This window comes from Arachis stenosperma, chromosome 7, assembly GCF_014773155.1.
Source record: "Arachis stenosperma cultivar V10309 chromosome 7, arast.V10309.gnm1.PFL2, whole genome shotgun sequence".
Classification (NCBI taxonomy): Eukaryota; Viridiplantae; Streptophyta; class Magnoliopsida; order Fabales; family Fabaceae; genus Arachis; species Arachis stenosperma.
In genome coordinates, this window is record NC_080383.1 from 18,757,476 (window position 1) to 18,777,370 (window position 19,895).

The following is a 19,895-nucleotide window of genomic DNA, read 5'->3' on the forward strand; positions in this document are numbered from 1 at the left end:
GTATTATTTTATTACGAAATTTAAGTACAAAATAGATAATTTACTGAATTTGACTTTGTATTTAAGTGGAAATGTAGCTTCTAAATAATATATACCTACAGAAACAAATAAAATAAGACAGCTATTTTTTTTATATATTATATTGATGTTGTTAATTGTTCTCTCCTCTTGTTCTAGTGTCATTTTCCGAGATATACCATGGAGGAAAACAAAACCGAAACCCAAATCCACCTGTTTTTTCTTGCCATACCTTTCTGGATTTTTTTATCTTTTAATAATTGTTGTCAATATTAATTAATAAATAAATAAATAAATAATAGATAAGAATGAATATAATAATAATTGGTTCTACCTCACTCTCACTGCTGAACAACAGTTCCCTAGCTATCTATCTATCTTTTCATTCTTCTTCTTCTTCTTCTTCTTCTTCTTCTTCTTCTTCTTCTTCTTCTTCTTCTTCTTCTTCAATTCAATTCAGTTCGTTCTCTCATGTGTCATTATTTCCCTTTACTACACTCATCACAATCTCTATCTAACTTTCTTGATGATGATGATGAGCATGTTTGTTTCATGTTTGGTACTACCCATTGCTAATTATATTAACATTATTCCCTTACCTTCTTTCTAAATTAATTACCTTCTTCTTCTCTCCTTCTCTCTCAAGTTTTGCATCTTTTTCAGAAGAAAAAGAAAGAAAGAAAGAAAGAAAAGCAAGAGAGAGAATCTGAGTATGTATAAACAAATCACACTTTAACTGCTTCTTCCGCTTTAATTTGTGAGCATCATCTTGTGTGATTTGAGTAAAGCTAAAAAGAAGATGCCGTTAGAAGGGATTTTCATGGAAGCAAGTTCATCAACCACACCTACCCCTGATCTTTCCCTTCAAATAAGCCCTCCAACTATCTCTTCTTCTTCATCTTCTTTGATCTGCAAAGGTAGTAGTAGTAGTAGTAGTAATCATCATAATAACCATAATAATAATAATAATAACTTCCCTGAGCTTTCTCTTGGAAGCAATTTCATCAATTATTCAAATAGCAGCAGCAGCAGCAGTTATTATAGAGCGATTAGCGGTGCTCATCATCACATAAATTATGGAGGAGTTTCACTTCTTGATGCATCTGACGGTGGAGGAGTGTTAAGAAGGCCAATCAAGGGTATTCCGGTGTATCACAACCGTTCGTTTCCCTTCATGGCAACATCATCATCACCGTCAACAATGGAATATTCTAGAGAAAACAACAAGGTTAATATGTGTTCATATCACCACCACCAATACATGATTCCTTCTTCATCACCATCATCACTACCTAATAATAATAGTAATTACTTTATTGGACCCGCACCTTCTTCTTCTTCTTCTTCTTCGCCGGCTTTGGATCCAATCACAAGGCTCACTGCCTTCAAATCTCATCATCATCCATTGCACCATCATCATCATGAAGTACCACCATCGCATCATCATCATCATCATCATCATGGTGGGTTTATGATGCGATCCAGCAGGTTCTTGCCCAAGCTACCAACAAAGAGGAGCATGAGAGCGCCCAGAATGAGGTGGACAAGCACCCTCCATGCCCGATTTGTTCACGCTGTTGAGCTTCTTGGCGGCCATGAAAGTAAATTATCTTTCTTTTTTTCTTCATTAATCACTTCCCCTACCCTATTTTTTTAATTTATTATATCATTTATTTTAGGGATTCTTTTCCCCCTAAAAACTCTTTTGGAATTGACTTTTTTTTTTCCAGAATGAACTTCGTCTATATCATCTAAATTTCTCACACCACCACACCATTTTTAATAACTTTTGAAAATATTATATTGTATTAGGTGGGTGTTTATTATTTTCTTTTTCTTTTTTTGTTTCCTTTACCTTCTACTAAGCCTTTTTATTTAATTAGGGGTAGCTAATATATGATGAATTATTACTATTATAGGAGCAACTCCAAAGTCAGTTCTTGAACTCATGGATGTGAAGGATCTCACATTAGCCCATGTCAAAAGCCATTTGCAGGTATATATATAAATTAAACAGATTTTAGGTCATATTGTAAAACTATTTATTTTTATACTTTTATGTAATTTTCAAATAATACTCTTTTTTTTTAAATAAGATATATTATATTAAATATTAAATATATTCTAAAAACAGGTCTACCGCTCATGTTGGGCGGTGTGTTGGTGTAGAGCACGGTAACCAATGAAGCTAATATATAATGTGGCAGTGGGATTCAATTATTTTATTTTTAAGTTGAATTGTTTGAATTTAGAGCGAGTGAGAGTAGTAACTAGTAAGGTAAGGGAAGGAAGGAAGGAAGGAAGGAAATTAAGACTTTAACTTCTGAGACTAGCAGACACAGAAACAGGTTCTGCTTTGAGTGAGAGAGAGAGAAAGAGAGAGAGAAGAAGAGACAAAAGTCATCATTTAGCAATAATAATACAGGGTCTCATTACATTCTTATCAAACATCAACCTCGTGATTAATGAGGTTTACCCACACAACCCCAGAAACCCAAACCTATCCTATACATTATATCACTCACTCACTTGACTCATTCAGATACCAAATGAGGATTATTCATTTTTTTAATTTTATTATAATTCATTCTTTTCTTATTTATTAATAGTTTCTTTTATGTTTTATCTCTATTTTTATTATTTTTAATTTTTTAATTAGATAATAAAAAAATATTTTAATAAAAAATAATTTTTGTTTATATATATAAAAGATATAATTATTTATATGTCATTTTTAATTAATTTAAATTTTTAAAAAAAATAATATCATGACATAATAATAAAATTTTTATATATAATTTAAAAGTCTAAAATTTGATGTTTAATAATTCTAAAAGAAAAATAAAATTAACATAAGATAAATAAAAAAGAATACTTAAGTAAAGATTTAAATAAATCTAAAAAAAATTATTTAGAATTGCTATTTTTAAATTTAAATTGGTGTTTTATTTGTAGATATTTAATTTATAACAGTTGTAAATTTGTAATTTTTATTTCATATTTCTTACTTCTGACTTAAGTTGATGTATGCCAACTATACAGATAGTAGTATTCTTCTTATGCATAAACTCATACATGTCTTCTATTATTTTCCTACTTTCGTTACAAAATAGTTATCAAACAAGGCCTTATTATTTTATCTTTTAATATAACTTTAAATCAATATTAATTTGCAAGCATTAGTAAAAGGCTTCTATAAAATGCCTCGTTTATGTGAGTGACTTGTTTTCCAGATGTATAGAACTGTTAAGACCACTGACAAGCCTGCAGCTTCTTCAGGTAATTCGGATTGCTTAATCTTCATTCATTTTTTTTTCTTTTCTTTTTTTAGCAGCCTTATAACTTTTCCTTAAGCACACTCAATTTTCCTTTTTCATAATAGAGTTCAAAATGTTTAAATAAAGGTAAAGAAAATCTCACTTACCTAGAAGTTACCTTAGGTTGTTCTTTTTTCAGTGTCTACATTTTTTTTACTATTACTTTTGAATTTCACAGCACCTGTTTCCTTTCTTTATTGTCTCTTGCATCGAAAACTTACCACACACCCTTTAAAGGCTTTTCAAATAGTCATTACTCTGGTATCCACATTACTCAATCACAATAATAAATAATAATAATAATAATAACTTTGAAGACTCATGCATGAACATACACATATTTATTCATATGTATAAATATATGCATGACATTAAATGTCATTCAAAGTCTTGAATTTATCTTGGAAGTGCATGTTAATTATATTAATCCAACTCATTTATATGTGTAACTATATGTTATATTATATAGGCAATATATAATACCTGAAAATTAAAAGAAATTAAAATGCATATATACGAACAAATTAAAACATCATATGGGAATAATTTCATATTTGAGTCTCACGGCTTTTGGCCTGCATCCAATCAGATGGATCCGGGGACGATGACATGTCGCCGGTGGGCGGCAGCGGTGACTGTAGTGGCAGTCTCCGGCAATTTTCGGACCAAAGAGGGCGGCCGGATCGGTCATTATTGCAACAAGATATGGACTACTCTTCCACCACCACCACTCTATGGAGTAACTCTTCAAGGTACAAAATTACCTCATTGTATATTATTATCGAAAATGTTTGATAACTAAAGAAAATCAACAAAAAAAACAGCCATAACTTACCTTATTTAGTATTTATTAATTATTACAATAATTAATAAATGTTAAATAAGATAAATTCTGGCTATTTTTTTTGTCTATCTAACATTATCCTATTATTATAACAATCCCTGTTTAATTTCTCTTTTTAATTAGAACATTAATTCATTTCGAATAATGCTTTATATTGTGTCTCGAGAATGCAGCCTTTTATAGATATATCGTACTAAGCCTTTATTTTTGTCCGATAAAAAATCCCTTTCATCAGATGGTTATACATATGGTGCATGCTATAGGCGGTTTAAAAATGGTCGTTAAAATTAAAGTAATTTTTTTATTATTTAATTTAACAATGTTTTTTAATGTAAAGATAAAAAAATATTATCAAAATATAAAAAATATAACTTTAATTTTAACGATATTTATATAACTACTGTGAGTATCACAATCATTAGCACTATACATTTTATATATATAACTTGAAGTGTGATTGTGTATATTTTTTTTTTAGTTTTTTTATGCTAGATTTGATTTTTTTTAAAAGTTAGAATTCAATATTTTTACTTTTGCATGGTATTATTGATCATTTAGAAATCAATGCAAACCCACACGTACGTTCACCACCATATCAATTCTTCCTTGTGGAGAACAAAAACAGTTCTTGTTGTCAGCTTTTACTTTGCTTGCATGTGTTGGGTTGTTTTCTTACTTTTATATACATATACGATATATGATTTCTAAGATAAAATGCTTTTCGAATATCACATATATAAATAGATATAGTATAAGATAATAAGATATGCTACATTATTTCTTTTATCATATCATTAAATTGACAGATTTTGATATAAGTTTGTCTTTAGAGACATTAATAAAAATAATATACCAAGAACTGAAAGAGATAAATAACAAGAAAATGAAAAAGATAAGCTACATTATGTTTTATGTGAGAAGGTAACGCATTTTGGTGTGTCCGAATTTGATGTCAAATAATGGAACCCATTTCTTAGCAATTTTCTTTTTCCAACTGATGAGATCTGTATATAACTTTGATACTTTGATAGGTATATAATGCAAAAGCAAAGCAGTAGCAGCTAGCAGCTGCATGCACTTTTTCTTTTCTTCTTTAGGTGTGTGTATATATACGTTAAAATTAGTTATCAGTATAAAATAGATATTAAAAATAATTAAATTATATATATATTTATACATAAATATATTAATATAATTAATTTTAATAATTAATTTTAGTGTACGAATAATATATATATATATATATATATATATATGGTGTTGGACGAAAAAAGTCACATACTGCTTTTGATGTTTTATCTTAAAATGGTGATACACAAAAAATATCCATAGGTTCTCCTGGAGATTGAATAGGTGAATTGACCCTCTTAAAAGATGATACTACAAAATTTCCTTTACGTACACAAAGATTGTATATATTTAGAATATTGAAAAGTGAATAGGTTTGAATTACTTATACAGAAATATTAATAAAATGGATTCTAGTGATTATATTATGTTACTAAACAAATAACAAAAGCCGTCTAGACACGGTTCAAGAGATATAGCGAATAATAAGCGAGTGCATTTTTACATTTAAATTGATATATAATGATAAATCAATTTGTAAGAGGTATAATATTAAAGGAGTGTATTTTTACATTTAAATTCTTGAAAAAAATAAATTTATAATATGACATCAGAATTTTTTACGACAAAAAATTTAAAATTTGATTTTTGTTATTTTTAAAAAAGAAAAAAATAAGACAAATAAAAAGAAAAAAGCTTATAAAAAAATTCATACAAATTCTATCTTTTTTTTATAAAATTTTTCATGTCAGCTTAAATTTTTTAAAAATATTAGTTTCATAATACAATTTAATATATGAATCAGTGTGAATAATTTCCTTAAAGTTCTATCTGTCATTCCATGTCATTTCTTGAAGTAGAGCTTGCACTTTTTATAAAGGCTGGAAAAACCAGAACGCATGCACAACTTGTTTTCTTCATTAATGTGGTATAGCTAGCCTGAAGTTAGTAATGTCATGTCACTATTTTATTTTTTATTTTTATTTCATAAAGTTAAAAGATGAATTGAATAAAATTTAATTAAATCGTATCCACTAATTCTAATCATGTGAATGGTAGTATATGGTGCGGTTATTTTCCTAGTTAAATTTGATTTGTTAACAAAATAAAATAAAATTAGTTTACCTTATGAATACATACTAATTAATTGTTTTATGCTAGTTGCAACTTAGATTTGCATGAATTTAGTTTTGGTAGTTAATTATATTATATGCTATGGCCTATAGAATATGATTACTGCTTTGATTATTAATGTGGCTTTTTGAATTTGGTGGAATTGTTCAGTTGTAGAGAGACATGGCAACAAACTACATCTGATATAAATGGTCTAAGACAACCTATCTTACACTCTCAAACAAAATCGGGAGGGCAAAATAGTCATATTCAGGTACTAATTATATATGACGAATTAATACTTTTTAATTGCATTATGTAATTTTTTTTCTCAAAATTTTTGCATTGAAATAGAGAAAATTAAACCATAGTTAAGTTTTCCTATAAAAAACAATATGTGAGAATAGAATAATAACAAAATAATAACCATGCAGGAGTGCGATTCAACGCAACTGAAGAACAATTTGCAAGGTTCTAATAATTTGGAATGCAAGAACCCATGCTTGGAGTTCACATTAGGCAGACCTGATTGGAATGGCAAAGAACAAGCCTAATTATATATTAATAATTTAATTTTGATCGATAAATTATGATTCCTCATTCTCTTTTAATTTTATGCATTTTAATTATATATATATGGAGAGAGTGGTGCCTAGGGTTCAGGATTCAGGAGATAAAAGAAAAAGTCATGCATATATATACTGTTCCTCCCGGAACTGTGTTCACTTAACGAACAATTTTGTTTATCTTATTATTATAATTATATTTATTAGTCATGCATATATATTGTTCACTTAACGAACAATATATACTTATTGTTTTCTCCCCAAATCTTTCTTTATTTCACTATTCCCCCTTTCAATATAGAACTCATCTCCACACTTATTATAGTGAAAAATTCATGCGCTTGCAATTTTAATCGGCACACATATTTTACTAGTGAATATTTAATGGATTTTTTGTTTTAATATCAGCTTATAAAAATATACTGATAATTAACTGTACTGAACTATCTATTATTTGGTGTCATCATATGTGATATGCATATAAAAAATAATAATAAGAGTTCCTTTTTTTACATTAAATAATTTTTCTCTATCTCTCCGTATTGCATATTGTTGCATTGTTCAATATAACGAAATCCTTCACTATTGTTCTATTCTTCCTTCATTCTTTTACATATATAAAAATAAATTTTCTCAATTTTTTTCATATTAATATTATAAGGTATAATTTTTCATTATATTTTTTTAAATAGACTAAGAAAAAATATGTGACAAAAAATATTGTATGATAATAGATTAGATTTGACAACATTAATCGAGAAAAAAAATTTAAAAAAATTATTCTATGCACGAGGGATTTAACATAGAGAATTAGGAAATTGATATTGTCAAATGTTATCTATTATTAGGAGTGACAATAAATAGAGTAAAGTAGAATTTAAGCTTCCCCTAATTCTATCCGTAGATATAAATAAAGTTGTTTAGAAATTCTATCCAATCCTATATGTGAAACCCTTTAATCCTCCCAAATCGTAAAAAAAAAAAAGTTTATTTTATTTTATAACCTAAATTTGATACTATTAGTACTCTTATAAAACCACACCCCACAGTTTTTAATCATGACAACCACATCAATGTGTGATGTATCGTTTGGTTATTAGATGACAATATGGCAAATATTTGGTGCTTTAATTTTAGAGTCCAGCTATTTAAACAAGCAAGCATCTAACTTATCATGTGTATATAAAAAATCAGCTCCTAATTATTTATTTATATAGAATACATATTAAAACATAAAATACGATTGAAAATGTATGAACAACATATGTAAAATTATACAAAATATATAGTAACTAATATTTTGACGAACATTTTTTGTTAAAACAATTCCCTCATATAACTCTAAACAAACAGTTACATGGTTTTCCATGGAATGAGTATAAATCCAATATGCATCAGTATAATAGACAACTCATCAGAAATTTCTCAGTGAAAGGATGGTGAACAGCTTGTGCAGCAGGTTAGAGAGAAAGAGATTAGAACTTAGAAGAGATGTGAGACTTTTCTCAATTACGCATGCATATATAACGTTGGAATATTGATCATGATTTGTTAGAAAATGAGATAACAACCAAAATAGAATTACAGAACCTCTTTTAATAATAACCAACCCTAACTAACTTTCAGTTATCGACTAATTCCATTCTATCATTGTGCGTATCCCTTACACCCAGTATGATTTTGAACCAATTGTGTGTAGTGAAACGTGAACTTAAAGAAAGAAAAAGAAAAAAAAAAAAACTCTCCAACAAATTCAAACTCAATAGTATTTGTTTAATATATTTTATCCCAAATCAAACTTAATAGAACAATTTGCACGCATTTGATGCATGTACAGTTACGAAATAATTGTTCAGTATGAATTAGCCTATGATACATATATTTTAGGGGAATGATCCTCTCAATTGTTAAAAAAAAAATTGAGAATGTAAAGTATGATCTTTAACTTTTTATTGTTCTTTTTCTCATATTTATTATTGGTTCCACTTATAAAATTAATGGTGAGAGATCACCCTTTACTCCCTCAATTGTTAAAAAAAATTGACAGGATGCATTCCCCTGCTATAATAAACTATACACTCCTAAATTACACATATATGCATAAGGCATTAGAAAGTTAATTATAATAACAATAATGAACTGCTTAACTTATATATCATTAATTCTCACAAAAAGTTTGAAAGTAAAGTTTAGGGGGATCATGGAAGAAAAATTTGAAGATGATTTCTTACTCCACATTCATATACATCGCAGTCGCACCATCAAATCATGTTTGGTCCTATCCATTTTAATATTGACTTTGCATGGTGTGAGATGCATGAAGTGATGAAGGAAGAAATGAAATGCTCATGGAAAACAATGAGTGATAATAAATGTTCATGTTCGTTCTAACTAGTTTCGATAAATACAACAAATTAAAGATGTTTTTAATTTCACTTTTATCTCTATGTAATGAGTAGCTTCTATCAACATCGCATACGTATTCACACAAGCTTATTCTAAAATTACAACATTTACCCAAAAAAAAAAGTTGCAATTTCTCATGTCTGCTACAAGTTGTACAATACCGAGTAACAACATAGGCTGACAAAGATTCCAACACAGAATTGGAAACCCAATACAAAACATAACTACAGCTTTTATCAAAACTACTCACTGCCACTTCACAAGTACATAAAAAACATGAATATAGGCATCCAAAGCAGAAAAAAAGGGGGAAGAAACCGTGACTAAGAGAATAGACATGAACCACAACTAGTCCACTGAAGAAGATTCTTGTGCCATTCATTCCATAACATGCAAATGCAACTTATGATTTGTCTGCATCGTCTACTCTATGAATTCAGCACTTGATCTCAGTCGTGTTTTAAGTTGCGAGTACCCCAAGCAGCAGAGTAAGTTGAAATCGCCGAGCTGGTCACGCTCAACGATTGTTTGGCAAATCCGAGGCTCTTTCTAGTTACCAACCACACCATGTAAAAGAATCCAATCCATGCTGGGTTGCATCATTTCATATCCAGCAGGAAACATTACAGTGTTAACCACATAAAAAGAAATGTGCATAAAAAAGAGCAACATTATCTTTTTTTGAGGGGGAAAAAAGGTAAAGCATAGCCTTATAAATTATAATTTAGTGTGGAAGTGACAAATTTATTGCCATTTTATACTCTGATATGCAACAGAGCACGGGAACTCTCACAAAGGGAAACTAAACCATTAAATCAATCATCCATTGGAGGTCTTTGTCAAGAAGATATGTCTAATACCACAGCACAATTGCATGCAAAAATTTGAACATGCATTTATCATATATATGTATATCAGTATATGTCCATGTATTTGGTGACATTGTAAAATTAAATCTTACTGCTAACAGAGTCATTGAATCAGAAATACTATCAGTTTTCCTATTTCAACAAACAGTTGCATCTCAATTAAAATTCAGAGTTGCATCTTGCTGAAAACATATTAACTCTATTCAAATCATCAAAACCAAGATCTACTAAAATGAAGTATCTGATAAATATAGATAAAAGAAATGAGGATGCCATAATTTTTTATACCTGTAGTAATTGCAATAGCCACAATGGTCCAAAATATAACCGTGGAAATAGCAAATATTGCTACTAACAATGCTGCAATATATATAGCCGTCACGCAAGCAAAGAAAAGAGCCAAGCATCCTGCAGCTGCTGCCAAAGATATAAGAAGGGAGACAATGACAACATTTATAGTCGCAAAGAGAAAGAAAAGCGTAAATACAAGTAGTCCTGTCAAAGCAAGAATAGTAATTGTCCCAACCTGCAGGAAATTGGAAGAAAATATCATAAACATTAAAATCTAAACATAAATTACAAAACTCCATTTTCTCCAAACAAAGGATTGAAAACTGTAATGCATAAAAAGTACTTTTCGCCCACCGGTTAAATAGTATGATATCAAAAAGGAGAAATTAGGCTAAATTACTCTATCAATCCCTATAGTTTCTAATTGAGAAGCTTCTAATTGAATCCCTACACTGTTTTGAAATTTATAATTAGGTTCTTGACCTGCAAAAACGATAGAGTTGACAGAATATTCTTTCCCAAATTGAAAATACCCACATTTAAGGGCTAAATTCCTAAATATGAACGTCTTCTCATTTTTCAGAATATTTTGTTGCAAGATAAAAACCTAATTACAAATTTTAAAATAATGTAGGAACCAATTAAAAAATTTTATACTATGAACTTAATTACAAGTTTAGTAAAGCTATAAGAATTGGTAGAGTAATTTAACCAAAAAATTATAAGAAATAAAAAACGACGCACAAGCAAATACCTACGATAATTTTTCCTCCAAAAGGACACACAATCATAAAAGATACTTGAATCTTTAAAAGTTCACTATTCTATGATGCATATGGACAAATAAGATTGAGATGCAATTCTCTGCAACCTTCTAGATACTTAGCACAAGCTTGAAGAATATGAAGAGTTAACGCCCAAATATTTGTTAATATCAGATTATTCCTTTTGGTACAAATCATGTACATCCAAATTCAAATTAACTAAGCCTTTAAAAGGAAACAGTAACAATTTTCAGGCAATAAAAGTTAACGGACGCAGGGATTGAAAAATTGCACCAGAGGAGACACCATAACAATCGATACAAAAGAAATATAAATAAATAAACAAAGACAATATGAAGAGCGTTAATTGAATGGAAAGTGAAAAGAGAGAGGAGAGTTTGGAGACTAACGGAGATGAGGAGTAGGGGGCGGAGGGGAGAGCCGGCACGTGTCCAGAGGAGGGTGTCACGTGCGGTGTTTCTAGAAGCTTGGGGGATGAGTGGAGCGTTGCGGGAGAGTGAGGTCTTGATTCGGTGGAGCAGGGGCGCAGAGTTAGTGGGTTCGGGGAACAGAATTGGGGAAACGACGTCGTTAAGAAGGTCGTGCAGCTTCACCTCCTCGTTTCTGTTCTTCTTCTTCTTCGGCATCTCTTGTTCTCCGTTGGTTTTTTCTGATGCCATGAGTGTGTATTATGATGGAGAACGTGAAAGTGTAAGGGATCGGAATGAATGAGTGATGAGTTGAGTTAGTGAAAGTGAAAGTGAAGAAAACTTCAAAGAAGAAACCGATAGGCGATAGCGACCAGCTGAGTCCCTCGTGTTAGAACGTGACACTCGTGACTCTCTCCTCTTTGTTTTTTTAATTGGGTGAATACTCGGACGAATTTTTCTAAGGATAAGGAAGGCGAATTTTTAATTTAAATGAATTAAATAAATATTTTATTTATCAAAATAAATAATTTTAAAAATTATTACGAAAATAGGTTAGATTATTTATCTCGTTTACTGTGTAAATAAGATAAATTTATACATATCTCGTTTACAATAAAAAAAAGTGCAAGTGATACGCGTATATCTCGTTTACAGTATAAACGAGATACATGCAAGTTTATCTCGTTTACACAGTAAACGAGATAAGGCTTGCTTATGCCTATATATAGATATCGTTTATAGCGACATTCTGGCCCTATTTCAACCTTGCAAATGTACATAATTCGAATATCAATAGACTGAACGCGACATGGCACAATGTCGGGGCATTCGACTTTGCGATTAGTTATTTTATCTTGGCATTTGTGTTATCCCGTATATGTATAGTCATGGTTAAAATACTTTCTAAGAACTAGAATAGAATTTGTATCGTTAGGAACAGGTCACTGATAGTATTTAATAATGCTAGGAATGTGATTATCATTTTTCTATAATTAAGTTGTTAATTACATAATTATTAACTTAGAGATTAAATGATGGAGGTAGATACTTTCGAACCATTCAAGTTAGCTTATTAGTCACACGTTTCTTAATTTATTAATTTAATTATTCATTATCCAAATTTAATGATTAGATTATTAAGTTAAAGTTTGAGAAAATGTCCATTAGTTAAGTAAGTATATATTAACGTAAAAAGTTGGAGACATAAATTCTGTTAGTACATACATGTAAAATTCTCTGTTAAACAAATGTATACAATAGTTAAGACAGTTTGATATGTCGATGGACCTATACAAATTTTTAATAATTGTAAATTTTTTTTGTCAGAGACCTCGCTTACTTCTGCCCCGACGAGTGAGTCACGCATTTCTACCACCTGATGCCATCGTCCCGTATCTGAGGGGGCTGGATTCGGCGACACGATGCCATTTAGGGACTTCGTCTTCGACAATTCTCTGATCATGGCATTCATGGGGCGATGGTGTCCAGAGACTCGCACGTTCCACTTGCCCTGGGGTGAGGCTACTATCACCCTCCAGGACATGTCGTACCACCTTGGGCTACGCGCGCACAGGGAGCCAGTGGAGGCACATCCGTAATTTCTATAGGTAGCACGGCACGGAGACAAAGGAGTTGGTGGAGCGATTGCTCGGTGTTAGGCCTCCAGTGGTTCTACAGCAGGGGGCGTAGAGGAAAGAGTCGTTCTCGCTGAAACTTACATGGCTGCGGGATCGTGTCCGCCATATGCCACAGACGAAAGATCTGGACTCTCCGACAGTATGCGAGGTGTTACAGCTTGTTACTGATTGGGGGGTACCTGATAACGGACAAGTCGAACAACTTGGTCAATCTCTGATAGTTGCCACTGCTTCAGGACTTTGAGAGGTGCCATGGGTTGTCTTCAGGACTTTGCCATTGTCACTGTTTCTCATACGACAATTGGGATACACACAGACAACTACATATCCACTACTATTAGATATTTTTGCCTATTTTTTGGAAGAAAAACAGAGAAAAAGAAGATATAAAATGTGTGTGGAGAATGCTAAGAGTTGCACATTCTTTTATAGCAGTTAAAAATTTGTCTTAATGTATCTCGTTTACACTGTAAACGAGATATGCACGTGACACTTACTTATCTCATTTACACTGTAAATGAGATAAGTAATCTTACCCATTTTTAAAATAATTTTAAAAAATATTTATTTCGCTAAATAAAATATTTATTTAATTTATTTAAATAAAAAATTATTAAAAAGATTCCTAACAAAAAAATATTTTTTGATGTTTTATCTTTAATTATGTGAGAGTCCTATGAAGCACGGAGACTTTGTTTAATTACCATGTCGGTGTGTTGGACACGTTTCGGACATGACGCATGGAGACACTCGTCCGACACGCATGTCTCCCATGTCCAAACCTGTCCTGTCTAAAAAAATAAAAAAAATCAGCCGGACTTGGCCCGGAGATAGACAGACACGGCCCAATTGCATTTTGGAAAACTCTCCTCAGTTTTACCCTTTCACTTTGATAAAACACAAAAGTGAAAAACCTAACTTTCCACCTCCACCCCAAACCCGTCTCTGGCTCAGTGGCTCCTCCACACCCACTCACCCTCTCCTCACCGCCAGTCTATCGCCACCTCCAGTCATCGCCGCCACCTCCGGTCGTCGCCGCCGTGGATATTCATCGTCCCTCTCCACACCCACACACTCTAAATCTCAGCATCTCCTCTTCACTGTCGCCACTTCTTCTTCGGTGCTTGTTATCACTGTTCACTGCCGTTCACTGCTTTTCCAGCCACCACTTGTTGTCTTCGTTGCTCCAGTTCTCGCTGCCGTGTTCACCGTCTCCCCAGTCGCCACTTCTACCGTGACCATTGCCCTGCTCTCGTGCTCTTCCTGCTGGGAATAAAGAGTATGACCACAATTCAATCAATCATGTATCAAATAATTTGTTATTATTATTATATTAAAATGTTAATATAATAAGGTCCTTGATTAAATTTAGAGATTTATCATTGTGATAGTGATCATAATATTGAGAGATAAATCTTTTATAATTTAATCTAAATTATTCTTGGTCATAGGATTATTAAAAAGGACATTAATTATCCGAAAAGATCAATATATATATATATATATATATATATATATATATATATATATATATATATATATATATATGGTCTTCATTGGATGAAAATTAATAGATCTCATTTATTAAATTATATATATATAGATGGTGCATATAGAGATATGACCATTGAACTAACTCACTCTGAGAATTCCTAATGGTTATAATTACCGCATATTTGTCAATAGGATATTCTCAAGATGAATATAGTAATAGAGTTTCTTTTGACCTGCGACTATCATAGTAATTAACAATGTATTTATTATACTTTGATTCCGGACACCTAATACCTTAGTGTGCTAGTTGAATGGATATTGGGTATGATTTAAATACTTGTAGAATTAATGATTAGTCAATAAGGAATCCGACAACTCTCAGTAAAGAGTTTGAGCTCTATGATTACAATGACTGAGATGAATAAAACCTTGGCCAAGGGGATTGAATGAATAAAGAAATGAGTTTTTCACAGTTCATTATAATAGTGACAACAGTTAGAGTTTGACAATTAAACCATACTCTAAGGGTTAACCAAGAGCTGGAAAGATGGAATGAATTATACTTTGTTCTTCTAAGGTTCTTAGTAAAAATATATTACTTCATACTATCGGGTTGTTGAGGAGTGTTGCTAGACGCCAACCTTGATTAGTAAATTTAGTATGACTAATTTACTACCCGCTTAGTATTGAACCTATGTGGTCACACACTAACGAGTGTTCTAATCTTTGCTATAGAATTATTTAATTATTATTTGATTTGATCAAATAAATAATTATATTAATTCAAAATGAAATATTATTATATTCTTTGCTAGCACCAAGAATATAATAATAGTATGATAATTGAGAATATTAAATGAGATTTAAGAATAATTAGTTATTCTATTTCTAAATTTGGATGAGATCCTAACTGATTTTGTTTCAAATTGAGTTATGATATGATTCATAAATTTGAAGGATTCAGATTTAGAATTTCAAGATACGATTTAAAATTGAATTGAGATTCAAATTTAATATTAGTAACAAATCTCATACTATATATATGTATGCCAAGAGTACAGAAAAACTGAGAGAATAACAAGAGTTTTATTCCTTTACCTCTAGACACATAAACGTATGTGAGCATGATTCTTAGAGAAGAATTTTATGGCGTGCAAAGAGTTGCAAGAGATTTCTCAATTTAGATCAGATGTCAATTAGTCAAGGAGTTGACAGTAAAGGTTGGTCTCGGTGTGGATACGCATGGCGCCTTTATACTATCGAAGGAGAAAGTGATTTTTACTAAAGAGTCTAAAGGTATTTAGATCTGATCTATATTATATATTGTTTATTGGAATAAAGTTTAAGCACAAAATAGATCTTTAGGATTACTTTCTTTTCCTCCGCTGCGTGTTATGAACACATGGTAATCCTACACTTCCGACGTGCTCTTCTGCATCCTCCATTTCAAGTAAGGGAGAATGTTTATTCTTTCATCAATCAATTTCTGGTTCTGTATTTCTATTTTGTTCTAGCCCTCTGTGCTTCTCTTTGGTTCTGATTTGTTTTGTCAGTTTTGTGCTTCCATTTGATTCTGAATTTCTATTTTGCTCTGTGCATCTCCTTGGTTTGGTTTTATTTTATTTTGTGCTTCTGAAATTAAATTGTCTAACATTTCTGTCTGTATTATAACTCATCAAGTCATCATGTGGGAATTGACCTGCGTTATTTTCCAGAAGTAAAATAACACAAAGGACAGTGTGTGCGTTGGCAATTATTCCTAGACTATCATTAATTGTGTAGTTTACAAAATACTCCTCAATATCCTATATCAAGTGACTAAAAAAATTGAAATAAAGTGATAGTTGTGACTATAAGATTTAGATGCACTCAAAATTTTGTACGGTGAAAATAATACAATGTATGGAGTGTGTATTGGTAAGGAAGACACAAAGATGAACTCAGACCATACTGCAAGTTAAACGGACCGAGTATTTTGCGTCTATGATAATAAATACTAAAGAAATAGAGATATCTAAGTTATAGAGTTCAAGCTTCGTGTATGAAAAAGAAAAATGTTTTAGGTGTTATTTGTGATAAAAGAGACTAAGTGACTTTTGAGGCTAGATTTTGGTTTTTTTAAACAAGTCTAGCTACTATTATATAATAATTTTCTTTGGTTTTGTTTTCTCTTTATGCTTTCTTTGGTTATGTTTTGCTCAAGAAATTAAATTGTAAAAAAATAATTTTGGTTCTTAAATTATTGTAAGATTGTGAGAGATGAGTTCAGAGAGTGTCCAAAATAATTTTGAAGAAAATGTTGATAAGTCTTTATAAAAATTTGTAACAAAGAAAGATAAAATTGAAGGGGATGGAAATCTTGAATTTCAATGTAAATTTTACAAAGTTTTATTCAGTGGTTCTTATATTAGAGTAAGAGCACATTTATTGAAGATTTCAGGAAAAGGAATTAGATTTTGTGCAAAAGTTACATCAACAAAACTTGAAGAACTTAAGAAACTTGATAGTGAAAGTACATTGTTGCATGAAAGTAAAAAGGCTAAGTCAATTTCTCTTCCACCTTTATCTAATGCAAGTGAACTTGATTCAAGAAAAAGAAGAGCTATTGGACCTTTAGAGAAAGATTTTAATGTGAATGCAAGGGAGACTCTAGATTACATATTACTAGAATATTTTTTTCATCTAGATTGCCTTTTCATCTAGCAAAAAATTCGTATTTTATTAAAGCTTTTTGTTATGCTGCTAATAATTATATTGATGGTTATATTCCTCTTGGATATAATAAATTGAGGACAACTTTGCTTGAAAAAGAGAAGCAACATGTGGAGAGAATGTTAGAACCTACTAAGGATTCATGGAGTAGAAACGGAGTGAGCATTGTAAGTGATGGATGGAGTTATCCCCAAAGGAGGCCTCTTCTTAATTTTATGGTTGTAACTGAAAGTGGGCCTATGTTTTTGAAAGCTGTAGATTGTTCAGATGAGATCAAAGACAAGGATTATGTTGCAAAGCAAATAAGAGATGTGATAAGAGAAGTCGGTCTCTCAAATGTAGTGCAGATTGTGACTGATAATGCGTCGGTTTGTAAAGCGGCTGGTTTATTAATTGAAGTTGAATTTCCATCTGTTTATTGGACTCCTTTTGTTGTTCATACTCTCAACCTTGCTTTAAAGGACATTTGTGCAGCTAAGAATACAGAGAAGAATGATTTTGTTTATCAAGAATGCTCATGGATTACTCAAATTGCTGAAGATGCTTCTTTTATAAAAAATTTTATTATTAATCATCATATGAGGTTATCTATTTTCAATGAATTTAATACATTGAAGTTGCTTAATGTTGCTCCTACTCGATTTACTTCTACTATTGTGATGCTCAAAAGATTTAGGTTGTTAGAGCAAGGCCTCAAAGAGATAGTTATAAGTGAGAAGTGGTCTTCATACAAGGAAGATAATATTGGCAAAGCTGAGTTTGTTACAGAAAAGATTTTGAGTGAAAATTGGTGGCAAAAAATTGATTATATTCTTGCTTTCACAAATTCTATTTATGATGTTTTAAGAAGTATAGACACGGATGCACCTACTCTTCATTTGGTCCATGAGATGTGGGATTTAATGATCAAGAAAGTAAAAAGTGTTATATATCTCTATGAAAGAAAAAATGAACAAGAGTCATGGTACATTTACAATGTTATGCACTCAATATTAGTTCAAAGATGGACAAAAAGTAGCACACCTCTTCATTGTTTAGCACATTCATTGAATCTAAGGTAACTTTTTTACATTTATTGTTTATAACTTTTATTTATAAGTGAAGATAATTGAATTATTATTAATTTCTGCTTAAACACTAATTATATAGGTATTATAGCCACCAATGATTGAGAGAAGATCCTACACGAGTTTCTCCTCATCAAGATATTGAGATCACTAATGAGAGAGTTAAATGCTTGAAGAGGTATTTTTCTGATGAAGAAGAGAGGAGAAAGGTAAACATTGAATTTGCAAATTTTTCTAATGGTAGAGGTGTTTTTGATGATTATGACTCTTTGAATGATAGAGGCATAGTTGATAAAAAGTCTTGGTGGCTAATTCATGGTGGTAAAGCAAAATTTCTTCAACCAATTGTTCTTAGGCTACTAGGGCAATCATCTTCATCTTCTTGTTGGAAAAGGAATTGGAGCACATATTCTTTTATCCATTCCTTAAAAAGAAACAAGTTGAAGTCTAAATGTGCAGAAAAATTAGTATTTGTCCACACTAATCTTCGTCTTCTTTTAAGAAAAATTTCACAATACAATAAAGGAAAACTATGATGTGGGATATTGCTGGAGATGTTTTTTCACCAATTGATGAAGAAAATGATGTTCTTGAAGTTGCTCACCTTTCTCTTGATGAACCGGAGTTGGAAAGAGTGACTTTTTCTAATGATGAAGATATCAACCACATATGATGAAGAAATAATATGACTTTAGATAACTTTTTTTTTGTACATGTGATGTACAAAACTTTTACGGTCTCTATTAAGACATAGGAGTTTAGGATTTTATCTTTTGAATATCTATACACTTTAGGAAGAAATGCATATCATATGGTTATTTTTGAAAATATCTCTATTATGACATATCTCTATTTAATAAATATATTATATTATTAATATATGCGTGCCTCCGTGTCCTACAACTTTTTAGAATTCACGTGTCGCCGTGTCGCATGTCGTGTCGTATCCCGTTTTCGTGTCTGTGCTTCATAATAGGAGACTAATTAGTTATTTTGTCAATAACTTTTTTAAATTTATAGAACATACCGCGTTGGCACGTTATCCATTACCATTAAGTAATTGACAATTTTTTTGGGAGTTTTTTTTTGTCTTTTAAGATAATTATTAGGCTATTTAATTTTAAATTTTTTATTTATAAAAAAATATTAATACAATATTATTAGTTATTATTATCAATCTTACTTATTTGTTATTAATTATTCTAAAATATAGTCACCAAAAAAATTATTTTAAAATATTAAAATTTAAATATTTGATGTTATATATAAATGAATAATTAATATAAATATTTTTATTT

General features: G+C 30.8%; 3 protein-coding genes across 3 annotated transcripts; 2 read left to right on the forward strand and 1 right to left on the reverse strand.

Moving 5' to 3' along the window:
* Positions 1-379: 379 nt before the first annotated feature.
* Positions 380-7,140, forward strand: LOC130941796 (transcription repressor KAN1-like). The gene is made up of 6 exons (XM_057870387.1): positions 380-1,619; positions 1,938-2,014; positions 3,252-3,297; positions 3,925-4,087; positions 6,532-6,634; positions 6,795-7,140. Exons 1-6 carry the CDS (start codon positions 818-820, stop codon positions 6,912-6,914), a joined length of 1,311 nt encoding a protein of 436 aa, XP_057726370.1. The 5' UTR covers positions 380-817; the 3' UTR covers positions 6,915-7,140.
* A 2,203-nt stretch (positions 7,141-9,343) lies between these two features.
* LOC130941521 (uncharacterized) lies at positions 9,344-12,068 on the reverse strand. The gene is made up of 3 exons (XM_057870059.1): positions 11,667-12,068; positions 10,490-10,727; positions 9,344-9,921 (listed from the first exon to the last, which is right to left on the reverse strand). Exons 1-3 carry the CDS (start codon positions 11,934-11,936, stop codon positions 9,782-9,784), a joined length of 648 nt encoding a protein of 215 aa, XP_057726042.1. The 5' UTR covers positions 11,937-12,068; the 3' UTR covers positions 9,344-9,781.
* Positions 12,069-17,649: 5,581 nt separating this feature from the next.
* LOC130939512 (uncharacterized) lies at positions 17,650-19,270 on the forward strand. The gene is made up of 2 exons (XM_057867614.1): positions 17,650-18,587; positions 19,123-19,270. Exons 1-2 carry the CDS (start codon positions 17,650-17,652, stop codon positions 19,268-19,270), a joined length of 1,086 nt encoding a protein of 361 aa, XP_057723597.1.
* Positions 19,271-19,895: the final 625 nt, after the last annotated feature.